Source organism: Mixophyes fleayi, chromosome 1 (genome assembly GCF_038048845.1).
Source record: "Mixophyes fleayi isolate aMixFle1 chromosome 1, aMixFle1.hap1, whole genome shotgun sequence".
Taxonomy (NCBI): domain Eukaryota; kingdom Metazoa; phylum Chordata; class Amphibia; order Anura; family Limnodynastidae; genus Mixophyes; species Mixophyes fleayi.
The window spans coordinates 285115138-285129658 of record NC_134402.1 but is presented as its reverse complement, the minus strand read 5'-3'; the positions used below and the strand labels follow the sequence as shown (position 1 = coordinate 285129658).

General features: G+C 38.7%; 1 protein-coding gene across 1 annotated transcript in view; it reads right to left on the bottom strand.

The window, feature by feature from the left end:
- The window catches only part of LOC142149482 (transmembrane channel-like protein 2-A), a 50485-nt gene continuing 35964 nt past the window's right edge, over positions 1–14521 (bottom strand). The window contains exons 11-20 of the mRNA XM_075204869.1: positions 13370–13558; positions 9707–9886; positions 9318–9467; positions 8222–8350; positions 6366–6433; positions 5828–6064; positions 5232–5357; positions 2104–2182; positions 1280–1403; positions 1–243 (exon numbers count right to left, since the gene is read on the bottom strand). Of these exons, the coding sequence (XP_075060970.1) occupies positions 35–243; positions 1280–1403; positions 2104–2182; positions 5232–5357; positions 5828–6064; positions 6366–6433; positions 8222–8350; positions 9318–9467; positions 9707–9886; positions 13370–13558 (1491 nt within the window). The 3' untranslated portion in view covers positions 1–34. The remainder of the gene's footprint in view (positions 244–1279; positions 1404–2103; positions 2183–5231; positions 5358–5827; positions 6065–6365; positions 6434–8221; positions 8351–9317; positions 9468–9706; positions 9887–13369; positions 13559–14521) is intronic.

The following is a 14521-nucleotide window of genomic DNA, read 5'->3' as shown; positions in this document are numbered from 1 at the left end:
AAAATTTTAAATGATAAGATTCACACACAATATGTCATGAACGGATTCGACCTCTACCACGTCCTGGTTGTAGAGCCATGGCATTAATATTAAGTTTCTGAGTAGAAGAAGTTATTACCAGCTGAGTAGGACTGAGTGGTTTTGTAATAGTCAGATGTGGGCCATTTTTCACAGGTACAGTATTAGTACCAGGCTTAGGTGTAAGTCCATTGTTTGCATTAGTTGTGAGCAATTTTGAATCTGCTAAGAGAAAATAGTTCTAATATTAACATTAGATATGTCATTTTTTATTATTAATAATGCATATTACTATTAGAAATGAACAATGCAATTTTTGAATTATTGTAGTTTGGAGCAATTTGGTTACTTTTTTGAATTTTCAGATAGTTAAGCAAAAATTAGACATAAATAAGAATAGTGGAAAAAGTAACATATTGCAGCTATATAAATAACTTATACCTGGTGCTATAAGACCTGAGCAGTGATAATTAAAAACCAACAAAAAATCCAATATTTTTATAGATTAAAACTGAACAGTGCATTTTACATTTATTCTTCAACTGACTTTAAACTGCATCTCTGTCAAAAGAAAAACTGGGATTGAGCAATCACACCTCTGTTATACTTAGGGTACGCCATATGCCTATTTTGGGACAATGTCCTGAGAGGATGTGAAATGCATCCAACACATTGCCCTCACCAGTGCTGCTATTAACACTGGTTTATCTCAGATCCAAGATGTTCCAACTTTATTTTGTCATCTTAGCAGCACTACAGTCAATTCTTCTGCCTGTGTACCCTGTGCACAACTACCCTTCTGCTCCCCACCTTTTAACTCCCCACTTGATACTACTTCCACCAATGGTACCAACTATCATCCCACACCACTCCATGTCCCAGGAGTTGCTCATGACTTTGCATTCTCCTCTGCCTCTAGGATGTAAGTTCTTATCAGCAGGGCCCTCTTTACCCTCTGCCTCATGTTCCTATCCCTTTGTTCACCCAGTCTGTACTTTTCCTGTTTTTTTTATCAAATCTATCTAACTGCTTATTATGTTCCCATGTATTATGTATATCTTGTTGTTATAGCCAATGTTCAGTGCAACATGATTTTGTGACTGCTTACAAATAAAAAATAATGATGATATTTCTCTAAACACAGTTTAGAAAACTTTGCTCACGTCTTCTTCATTCAAGGACTTTCATCCTAGAATCCTAGCCTTAATGTGAGCCCTGCAAAAACACATTAACATAAGTCATGAATTAGCTAACAAGTTACCTGTCTCTTCATTAGATTTTTTGATCCCATTTCTCACACTAGGAGGCAGCAGGTCTTCTAAATCTCTCATAGTTTCATTGGTCGAGGCAGTATTGTTCCGTTTATTTTTGTCATCTTCTCGTTTCTTTGTTCATTTTAACAACAAATGGAAACAAAATCAGTTATTTACTTAAAAAAAACAAAAACAAAAACAAATCATCAAACATATTGAAAACATTTAAAAAGTGATATATTAGTACAACATATGTACATTGAAAATGTTTCTGTTTTTGTGAAGGAAGTAAGAGCAGCTCAGTGAGCTCCGATTGAGAACATCCCGGCACGCATTTTTACCATTACTACGGTAAAAAGTAATGTTCGGGAATCAAACTCATGACCCCAGTGCTGTGAGGCAGAAGTGCTAACCACTAGGCCACTGTGCTGCCCCTATATCTATGAACCTTTGCACCTCTGAAAAATAGCCTGTTCCACTTTGAAACCCAGTATGGGAAAAATCTCACTGCAATTCCGTCCACCTGTTCTTGGTTAGTTCTATGACATAATCCATGCTTTTTACCTTCTTTTATCCATCTCTACCATCTCTCTGCCTTCTTTTCTTCCGTCTATCGCTCCCAATGTTTCGCCTATATACACCACTTTTCACTTTGCTCCATAAATCATCACTTATCCAAACCTTTATCTTTTATGCTCCTTCACATTATTTCTCATATAGGGGGACAAATTGCGCTTAGAAGACCCATAAAGCATGATGGCTATAGCATTTAGCAAATGTTACATCATATTTTAAATGTTTCTGCTTTAGAACAGAAATGTTAACAACATACCATCTGCATTTTCTTCTTGAATTCGATATTAGCATTCTTGTATGCCTTTGATATAGCATTGAGATAGTATATAGCCAGACTGCCGGAAGCAAAAAAAAACATTTGTGTTACTAGTTACAGATATATAAATTATATAATTTGTCCTTTGCTATGAATTATAAGGATATCTAAAGTCACAGTGAAATTGTGTGATCATATAAGAGGCATGAGGCTGAAAGTCGAATACTTTTATATAGAAAACTGGGGTGACTTGTATTAGCCACAATAATTGATACAACTACTTATACAGATATAATATTTACAGGAGTTCAAACATATATTAGCATGTGTACTCTAATTATAGTTTATATTTTCATTAAAAATCACAGTATTTTTCCTTAGAAATATCCTTTATATGTGTTATATTGGCTCATGTCAGAATACAACACATTCCACAAAGAGGTACAAGGAATAGGTTATTGCAGTTAGGGACACACATAAAAAATATGGGCCCCCTGACAACTTTTGATGCTGGGCCCACGTCTCCTTGAGTGATGAGTATGAAAAATATTATATCTCATTGTGACTGGATCACTTATAAGTAACTTATGGAATAAATGTATTTAAAGTAAATAGCGCAATGCGCTTATTTATATAATTGCCAATGCAGTTATTCCAGACATTGTGTATATTTTGATATAGGAAATCTTTATTTCTGAGACCAAGGGAGGAAATTAGTTTTTTCTGTTTTAAGCTTGCTAGAGGAAATGCATTATTTCTGATGTACATATTTGATACATTAAGCCTTTTTTTAGAAAGTCTTTTGTATATCTTGGTGTAAGGAAATGCTTTGTTTGGGGGTTGCAACTTTTCTTTAGGAATTATTTTCTTTGGAGGAAATGTGTATTCTGCAACTGTTAGAAGAAAGCACCCATGCTAATCTCATGTTAATTAGACCTTTTGATGTGAGTGTCCAATAAACCTTAAGGGAAAGGAAGGGGTAATTAGACTTGCTGTCAGATGTCCATTGTGTCCTAATTAAGATGCAGGAAATCACAGCAAGGTTTTAGGATATCACAGATAAGCGTAAATATTGTTAGCTTTGCATTGCCTGTAAATCCATGTTTGGGTAAACAAATTGCATTCTGAATCTAAAAATAGCCTGTGAGGCTGTGTCCAAAACTGTATAAAAGAGAGAGTCCTTGTAAACGGAAATGTATAATTCTGATGTTCCATCTGACCTGACCACTGATACCTTTAATCAGTGAAACTGTCCTTGTCAGGACACTTGAGCGAAATAAATATCACTATTTGCTTCAAGACCCTGCTTGACAACTCCTTCAATATTGCTGTAATCCTGTGACCTACAGAGTAGACCCTAAATCTAATCCGTCCTCCGGCTGTTTCTGAGGTTTGGACCCAGCTGTCCAGTATCACTGCTCTGACACTACCCAGCAGTTCTGGCCAGGGGGATCCATCCACAGCACCCTGATCCATAGTAAGCGGTCAGGGGCATCAGCCCAAGTGTACCAGCACGGGAGTAAACTAGCAGTGACAGTTACCCAGAAGGAACGTGGTTCTGGCAGCCATAAAGGAGTCCAGTGGTGGCAGGAGGGGTGTATTCAGAATAATGAAAGGGGAGGGTTGTCAAAGTAAGCCCAGCTGGTTCCCAGCAACAACAGACACTCAATGTCTAATTAATGTAACTAAGATTAGAACAATAGTTGTATTACGTCCTGAATAGATAAAGCAATCAACCGGTGAGTTAAAAAGTAGTGTCCTTTATTAAAAGTTTCTTCATAATGTAAGCTTGTGACATAAGAGCCATGGAATACCTGCAATCATGCCCCCCTCCACAACATGTCCCCCCCAGGCTGCAGTGTTTGTATGAGATGGTATGCAGACAGATAGAAGCGCCAGGTTTAGGGATGATTTACTAAAGGCACAATTTTCACTCTAAATGATAGATTTCGCCCAATCAGGTAAGATAAAATGTAAAAGTTTTCTTTTAAATTGTCTTTGTTGAAAGTGAACATAGATCTGCTGAGCTGGATTAAAATGTTTGGCTAATTTATTACCTGCTTAGCCCAGTGAACAGTTCAGTTAGGATGGTGGAAGTGGCTTTGTCAGAATGTTGACTGTCAGTCTCACAATACACAAATACATTCCCACGCCAATCCTGTTCCAGTTTGTCATGTGGGTGGTGTCTGATGTCAAAATGGTGGTTGGTTCTAGAATTGATCTTCTCAATATTTGCAAGCTTGATACACCCATGTTTGTCTTTGCATATCACATTTGGTTAAGCTGTTGTCTCAACAAGATAGCTGACACAACCAAAATACTTTTAACTGCCATAAGTATACCATATGTCCCAGTTTCAGTAATTGTTGAGAATGTAATTTCTTTGTCTTCCTTAGGACAAAGTGCTGTGCTTGAGTCAGTTAGGTGCTGTAAGGTGGTATTCCCTGTTATTTGCAATCAAGATGTTCTTCATTTCTGGCATATCCATCAGGCTGTGAGATGTACAACTCTTGCACTATCTTGTGGCACTATAAATGCAAGTATGCACTGTCTCAGATTTGCATGCTGGCATTTTTAGTGCCACAAGAGTTTGCACTATATACTGACAGTATGACCCTGGTACCCATTGACCATGGGTACCAGGAGGGGCCCTGTACTACTCAGTATTGGGACGGTACTTTAGGAAGGGGGCCTGAAAAAATGATCTGGCCCCCTGTAGAAGATTGGGCGCAATGCTGAGTAGGCTGGGCTTTAAGAGGTGTTTTAACGTATTTATTTATTTAAATTTTTATCATTACGACAGGCAAGATAACTGAAACAGACTGCGGTTTAATATAAGTTGCCTGTCTGAACCACATCTATTTATTTTTTTTACTAATAAGTGTATGTTTGCCATGTGGACTTGTAATTCAATGTCAAATACATACATCCGATGTATAAAGAACGAGATAACAGTTTTAAATGTTGCGGTTTAAAACCATGCACTTTGATGTGTGAACCACACGTCAAAGCGCCAGTAAATTGCATGTTAGTAAATCTCCACCTATGAATCAGCTAGTATTTATATGACAATATGTCCATATCATAAATTATGCAGTACACTGGTTCCTACAATAATTTATACCTACACCATAAGAAGCACAGCTGCTATAATAACTCCTGGATTGGACAAGTAACCAAATACCATGGTAACAAAAGGCGGAAAATCCTTTTCAATTGTTTCTTGAAGAACATCAAACATCCTGTTTTTTCCGCTTGAAAAGTAAAACAGGATTATTACAAAACAATTTCTCACATAGTTACGGCTATACTTTAACGGGAGTTTTAGATACTTTTTAATTGTGTGCATTTTTATACAGGTGGTGGAAACATGATATTTTTTACAGGCCTTACCTGATCTGATGCTGCTCCAAAGCACCAGTATGAAGTGTTACCTTATGTCAGATTCTCAAGTTGGTCAGAAGTAATCACCTTTCAATCACAGACTAAACAGCTATGTAAATGCACTGCTCAAAATCACTCTGAAGAAGATTAAAGAGGACACAAGTAGGGAGCCCTGCAAGTAGCTCCTTGGCCGCTAATTACTAGTATATATTCATACTATAATCACTACTGTATGTTTTTCCATTCACTTTGCACACAGTGTTGTGTATATGTGTAGCTTGGTGTACCAGTAAAAAAAATAGTGCTCTATAACATAACACACAATAGATAGTCACATTACCTGAAAGGCCCACAGTCAAATGAGGGGGATATTGTCATTGTTGTGTAGGCCACAGGCAGCAGACTCATGAAAAGAACAAGTAGTAAAAGGGCCATGTAGAAATTGTTTGATTTGGAAGCTTTGAAAACTCGTTCTTGGGGAATATTGCTGCTCATTACAGCCCACTGCAAGTACATTGAAGATAGAAGACGTAGTATATTTACAACCATCAGTCCAGGTGCATAAAACGTACCCATCCTGTAGCATAAATGAGGATATTGTGAACACAAGAGATCTACATTATATATCTGCTCTCTAGATATTTGTACAAAGTACATAAACAACTTAGATAGACAACATAGATAAATGAAGACATCAAGAGAATTCCAAACAAGCCCTACCAACATGTGTGGTAACGAAACAAATACCATCCCAGCATGCCAAGGGTAAGGCACATGTAAAATGAATGGTTAACACAGGTGAGACTTTTCAAGATCAGTAACATTGTTTCTTCATGTTTAACAGTTGTTTCCAGATATGTAACATTAATTGACCTTACCATATCATGCCTTGATTGAAAATAAGACCAAGAACATTTCCACTTATATCAAACTCAGCATAACAGGGCTGTAAATAAAATAAAAAAGAAACAACTGTTATAGGTAAAATGTAATTTTAATTGCAGAACTGTGTAAATGTTGGCAGTACAGCCAAAATGATCAATATCATTATTACAAAAATATATTCATATAGCGCCAACATACTCCATAGCGCTTTTCAATTGGAAACAAACAGTAATGAAACAAGACTGTGTATTTATAAACAGATAAAGCTTTAAGAGGGCACAGCTTGTAAGCTTACAATCTATAGGAAAATAGGACTTAGATACATGAGGTTAATTGCCATTTATTGCATATTGGTCCAGCCAGATTGCAATGGTAAAAAAGTGTTTAGTGGGGCTATGTAACTCAGTCAGGGGTCGGAGGGTTTTTGAATATAGAAATAGAATAAATGCAAGTTTGTGTGAACTGTGTAGAGGGGTGGTAATTGAGTAGAGTAGTCTAGGGAGATTAAGATGGTTACTTAGGAATTTGGTGAAGGGAGAACTTGAAGGTTTGGGGACAAGGGGAAAGTCTTGCTGTGCCTGGGAGGGCATTTCATAGAGTAAATGCAGCCCGACAAGGCCTGTAATCAGGAACTGGAGAAGTAATGAGGATGGACATGGATGAGAGATACAAATCTTGGACAGAGTGGAAGGGTCAAGCCATGAGATATTTTGAGACAAGGCAGATGTAGGTTGGTGCAGTTTTGTTAATGACTTTTTTATGCTAGTAGAACTATTTTATAGTTGATTATAGCCAACCAATCTAAGGACTGACAGGAGGAGCAGCAACACTTTGCAAGGAAATTTATTTTCAGCGTTGCACTTAAAATAGATTTTAGGGATGGATGTCTGGTTAGGGGAAGATCAGTAAGAAGGTAATTGCATTAGTTAATGTGGGAGATAATGAGTGCATGTTTTAAAGCTTTGCAGTGTCTTGTGTGAGATATAATCATCATCATTTACTTATATAGTGCCACCAATTCTGCAGCTTACAGTCTTAAGACACACATAGACTAGGGTCAATTTTGTCAGCAGTCAATTAACCTAACAGTATGTTTTTGGAGTGTCTGAGGAAACCCACACAAACACAAGGAGAACTTACAAACTCCAGACAGATAGGGCCCTGGTCAGGAATTGAACTCAGGACCTGAGTGCTGTGAGGCAGAAGTGCTAAACACTGAGCCACCATGCTGCCCACCATGTGTGTATTCTGGAAATGTAGATGTATGCCACAAGATCTGGATACAGACTGGATGTGAGAAGGACACTTCTGATTCAAGGATGACACCTAGGCAATTAGTTTCATAGATGTTGTGTTGTTCACAGATATCCTGTAGGCAACTTCTGTTAATTAGTGGGAGTATTATTAGATTCGTTTTTGAAAGATTGAGTCTGAGGTGGCAAGAGGACATCCAAGGTGAAGTGGCAGAGAGACATTCCCTAACATTGGCCAACACGGATGGTGAGAGATCCAGAGAGGATAGATATATTTTGGTATAATTCACATAGAGATGATACTGAATTCCAAAGGAGGATATTAGTTTTCCAAGAGAAATGGTATGAATATAAAATAGTAGAAAGTCTAGGGAGGAGCCTTGTGGAACTCCAACCCAGTGCATGGTGCTTGCTTATTCAATGCTCACAACAGTTACAACCTTTTTTCACTTTTACACAACACTCATAATCAACACGCTACATCATTTGAGGTCTGCAGAAAAGCAAAATGTATGCAAAGTAACACAACAAAAAATGTAATGTATGTACATTAAATGCCCTTCAAATACAAATAATGTTATATGTTAATAACTTACAAATCCAGATTCCAAATCCCAACACCAGCAGGAGTTGAGAAATCTGACTATAACTGCTCGTCCAAAGTCTCCCACAAGAATCATGATGTAAGTCATTTGTGTATCTGATACTGTCAGCTTTACAAACTCCTGTAAAATGCATGTATAAAGATATTAAGTAAACTGTTATACATAACAACTAAATTAACGATATATTAGAGTACACTCTAGTTGATCTTTTCAATTGTTAGCACCAAAACATTTAGTGTAGACTGGACTAACAGTAGCTAAAATGCCAACAACTACTAGGAGCAGTTTATGGTCATATCTATTAGTTCTGCCTAGAAGTATGAACACTATGGAGTAAATGTATCAAGCTGAGAGTTTTCCGGCTAGTTTGAAAAGTGGAGATGTTGCCTATAGCAACCAATCAGATTCTAGCTGTTATTTTTAGAATGTACTAACTAAATGATAGCTAGAATCTGATTGGTTTTTCAAACCCGCCGGAAATCTTTCAGCTTGATACATTTACCCCTTTGGGTCTCATTTATATGGTAAAAAACAGTCAGAGTGCAGCCTAAACTGATTTGTGGTGAGCTTATTTTGTAGGGACAATCCTTATTGAGCAAAGTGGAGAAAAACTACTTGATTTTTGCACTTTTAATGAGATGTCTTTTGTGGCTTCCAGTAGCACCTCTGTGGAAAAGCATATTTCTAGGTGCACTTTGTCTGATATAAGAAAATAAAATCTTCCAACACACATGAAGTAAAAGCAATCCCAATGTCAACCCACTGTCACAATTAATTTAAGCCAAAAATGAAGATAGTTGGAGCAGTGTATTAAGTGATAAAACTGAAAAATTATATTTAATGAAAGGGGTTGTTCTAAAGAGATATGAGGATGAACTTTGAAGTGACATTTAAACTTTTGCACAGTGCGCCTTGGGAGATTTATCTGCCTTGTATTAGTCTATTAGTCTATGAAGTCCACCCTTTCTTTTGATCCAAATGTAAACCAAAACCCACTTGAAGCACTCTGCACATTGTCTCATAAGTTTCATTCTCCAAAAACCTCTATTCATCCTGTTCATTGTTCTAAACATAAAATATAACTTACGATTCCCACATTTGTTTCCCAGCATGGACCTCTGGGCATGTCAGCTGGATGAATATATGGTGTTGACGTGCTGTCATTACTTAAAGATCCATTATTTAAGCTGGATAAAAGCAACATAGTTTTGTTCTTTATAAGCACTTCCTCAGCTAACTGAAAATAAATGAATAATTAGAATATGTGTGAATGTGCAATAATTAGGTTTAGAGAAAAAATTCAATAAGCATAAGTGACGAATGAAACAATTGATTTTGGCACCATAATACAACCAGGGCTTTTCATGCTAGGGCATGGCTAGTATTATCAAAAAGTTTCAGTAAGCTATAAAATATTTTCATTATACCATTTTAAGCTTAGCTTTGAGTTGTTTATAGGCAATATATTTATCTTACCTTCCCATTGACATCATCAATTAAAGCCAGCAAAAAAGTATACAAATTTCCCAGGAACAACGCAAAAATTCTTCCCAGTTGCCATTTCAATGCCAGTCTTGGGTGATAATTTTCCATACCAGCTATTGTTTCAAATAGTGGAGGGCAAAACATCGACAGCAAGTTCATTACAATTTCTATCTGCAAATGGACGATTAAAGATAAATGTAAATAGTTGAAAAAATAATATGGGTTAAAGATAGAAAATAAATTCTGGTTAATTTATATAACGCAATCAATCAATCCTCCCAGTTATGAAAAGGCCAAGTACAGAAATATCCAGTTCTTAGTTATTCAGTTCTGTTTGAGTTCTTGGGGCATATTTACTAAACTGCAGGTGTGACAAATTGGAGATATTGCCTATAGCAACCAGGGCTGCCAAGAGGAATTCAGGGCCCCGGTACAGGAAATTGATGGCCCCCCCCCCCCCCCTTATAGTTGAGTAAGCCAAAAAATTTTGCGCCGCCAAATTTTTCAGGGTTGTGGTCACACAATTGGGGGCGTGGCAATGCGCCATTGGGCGCGTGGCTAGCACAACTAAATCACTAGGTCCTGAATTCCCTGGAGCGTGACATTTGTCCAAGCACTCCTGACTTTCAGGACATCTAGCACCCTTGTGTAGTATAGGAAGAATGCAGTGTGTACAGAAAGAGTTCAGTCTTGGTCTGCGCCCACTGGGCTTACCAAACACTCACCAGACATTGGCATTGTCCCTACTAGAATCACAACATTTCACACACTATGCTGCTCTGTCCTTCCTGTTCTTCTCACTTTTACCACATGTGGCTGCAGATTTCTTTAGTTGCGGCTTGTCTGGATCCTGGAATGTTGGAGAACCTATTTGGAAAAAAAAATGGCTACATTTAGAAAATTACAGCCAGCCACACCGTTAAATCAATAGCATCCATGATTAATAATTAGGCCTTCCTCCCACCCCAACATTAAAATAGTATTCCCATTACCCCGCAAACAAAATAGCAGCCATTAATTAGCCACCATCTACCTCACACACACACACACTACATTACCAAAAGCTCCGTGCCATCACACACACATTACTGTGCCCCTTTATCATCACCACACTATGCCCCCTTATGATCACACTGCGCCCTCCATGCTGCCTTTGTCCCTTTCTTCATCCCCCTGTGCCATGCTGCTTGTCCCACTTTTCTTTAACCCCCTGTGCCATGCCGCTTGTCCCTCTTTTCTTTAACCCACTGTGCCATGCTGCATGTCCCTCTTTTCTTTAACCCCCTGTGCCATGCTGTTTTTGTCCCTCTTTTCTTTAACCCCCTGTGCCATGATGCTTTTCCCTCTTTTCTTTAACCCTGTGCCATGCTGCTTATCTCTCTTTTCTTTAACCCCCTGTGCCATGCTGCTTGTCCCTCTTTCCTTTAACCCCCTGTGCCATGCTGCTTGTCCCTCTTTTCTTTAACCCCCTGTACCATGCTGCTTGTCCCTCTTTTCTTTAACCCCTTGTGCCATGCTGCTTGTCCCTCTTTGCTTTAACCCCCTGTGCCATGCTGCTTGTCCTTCTTTTCTTTAACCCCTTGTGCCATGCTGCTTGTCCCTCTTTTCTTTAACCCCTGTGCCACGCTGCTTGTCCCTCTTTTCTTTAACCCCCTGTGCCATGCTGCTTGTCTTTAGTTTTTTAACCCCTCTGTGCCCCCCTTGTTTTTAACCCCTCTGTGCCCCCTCGTTTTTTAACCCCTCTGAGCCCCCTCGTTTTTTAACCCCTCTGTGCCCCCACTCATTTTTTAACCTCTCTGAGCCCCCCCTCATTTTTTAACCCCTCTGTGCCCCCCCTCATTTTTTAACCCCTCTGTGCCCCCCGTTTTCCTCCCTTCACTTACCTTTTCTTCTCTCTTCTTTCTTGGTCTCCTCTGCTCCTCTGTGCTCCATTGCTACAGACTGACTGAATGCTGGGCGTGACATGATGACATCACACCCGGCATTCAGTCAGTCTGGAGCAATGGAGCACAGAGAAGCAGAGAGGAGGGACGCCGGCGCTGCGATCACGTGAGTATGTTTTTTTTTATTTTAACTACCCTGCTCCCTCCACCAACGACCGAGTACCCCCCCCCCCCGCCGCAAAAAAAAAAAAGAAAAAGAAAAGGAAAAAAAATGTAGTTTCTTTTTAAAAAAAAAAGTAAAAAAATTTGACGGTGCTAGGGCCCGGGCCGGGCCCCCTGACATGCCCAGGCCCGGGTAATTAGTACCCGCCCCCCCCCCTCTCGGCGGCCCTGATAGCAACCAATCAGATTCTAGTTCTCATTTATTTAGTACATACTACAAAATGACAGCTAGAATCTGATTGGCTGCTATAGGCAACATTTCCACTTTTTCAAACCCACAGTTTAGTAAAAATACCCCCTTAAGTGTAATCCAAAAAGAGAAGAAAACAGACCGGTTTCAGCCTGGTCATTATTAAAAGACATACACCGAAAGCAGGGTTTTTCCATGGTTGAACTTTTTCATTATTCTGTAATTAAAAGTGAGTATGAACCTTTTTATTCACCTAGCATTTACTATTGGACCATAGCAGGGGATGAGGAAGTAACAAGTTGACTTGGAACACTCATGTGTCTCTAACTTACAGTACAATAGTTTGAGAGTTACTGTGTGGTAAATTAAAGCATATGACTTCTAACTTACTTATCACCAAGAAGGCAGCGAGTGTTTGAGCTCATGAGGGACTTGAAACTGTTCTTAGCAATCCTTTCACTTTTACCAGACTAGATAAGCTTACTGAGGGTCAGCATAGTTTTCCCTTTGTCCTGCCAAAACCTGTGTTAGGTTATATTCTACCTTGCCATAGAAGTCAGCATATATGTATGATATTTCTACAGTGTGTCTGTAGGTAAATTGGATGACCACTGGTGTTGATTTCATGCATGAAGAGGACTTCCTTCCCTAATCATACAGTTTTGCATGGTGTGTCAGGGGCCTTCCTGCTTCTCTCCTGGCCAATGTCCAAGAGCTCAGATGGTCTCTGGTGTTAAAAACACCTGTCTTTGAATTATCTACCATAGATCTTCCCATGATTTCTCTTTTCTCTCTGGATATAATCTGGATTTCAGATTGCAGTGGCAGGTTACCCACCTGCCTGGATGTGGTCTATTAATTGGCAGGCTCTGAAGTGGCTAAATATAACCTTCACTCCCTCTGTTGGCAATATTGCTTATTTGACCTATGCCTGCTTAAGTAACTAGTGGACAATTAATATGTCAGCCTTGGATTTGCCTATTGTCCGATACCCTACATCCACTGGTTTATTTTTTATGCAGAATTATTATAACATATGAACCCAGCAATCAGGTCATCTTTGTCTTGACTTCTCTATTACTCTTAAGCCTTAGATTGTGATTTGAACATTATCCCATATAGATGTCAATATCTAGGGTGGTATTTTAAGTGCATTTAACCAAGTGTTTTCTTATATCCACTGCTATCCCTCCTTCCCTTCCTCCTTTTCATCTGACTTTGCTAACCTCCGTCAGCAGTGTTCATTTCAGGAATGAGCACTACAGCCATCATCATGTTTATGTAAATGTCAACAGTGGGTTAGAATTTCGATATTATTTGATTGCTCATTCTCCAAACCTGTCATTAAATCAATCATACCTCGTTATTCTGATACCAACTTGGGTTATCCAGCTTTTTGAATTCCTGTGATCGCTTTACAACAAAATAAATGAGATAACCACTTCCTCCAAGACAAATGGTGATCATTACATTTGACAGTACAATCAGAAACCGCCGTAAATGAATATTTTCTTCCTTTGTGTTTTCCTGTTCATCCACAATAGATTCCTGTTGGCAAAGTAAATCAATAGCAATTGATTTTTTGCAAACTTGTGCTAACAATTAGTTATAAATGAAGTCATATGGGCACAAATGTGTACTGTCAGTATTTTACAAAGGTTTTTGGCTTATACTTTCATCAGCAGTCATTCCATATCAAGTAATTTGACTAATAATAATTTGTAATATTTATTATTATAAATTGCACAAAGATTTCAATTAATGTCAAATATTGCTAAAATATACAAGTAATATTAACATGCAGAACATATAAACTCCTGTAAATAATATTTACATAAACAATTTAGGAAGCAGTGCACTCGATGTACACCACAGAATGCCATGATTTATCACTGGTGAGTCCGGATAGTCAGCCCAGTGTACGTCTGGGGGCACACCTACTTTCCAATCATAGCAGATGACTCTGCATAGTGGGAGAGCCCCTCAGTGTGCTGAGAGGCTGACAAAATCTCCAGAGGCGCACTGTGCAAAAGTGCAAACATCACATCCAAATCCAAAATCCTACCCCCCTTTCATTAAAATAAGCTTTTCAGTTTTTCCCCTGAAATACTGCTTGGTGAAACAGAGAGGCACAAGACAGGACCAATTAGAATAATTAAACGAGACCCAAAAACCACTAGTGCAAAATTCAAGTGATTTCAATGTTCTCGTTCCACAAAAAAAAACTTGTTTCTAAGCTTTCCCACAAAACACTAGGTGCACCAATGTGCCTACTCTGTCCTTTACTAGGACTTTCCTCACGTCACCCAACTTCTATCCTCAGTCTGTGCAAAGTTCTACCGCTCTGCAAATCCTGCCAGGTTGCTTACTCCACATTGATGCAAATCTAGCCGCACAGTGGTTCCACAGCTAATTTTGAACTGTACAGTGCATGTTTTGCACTTCATAAATACCCTCAAGTGAGTTGTGATTTCATCTCTTACAATGGACGTGTTCTGATGTCATCACTTT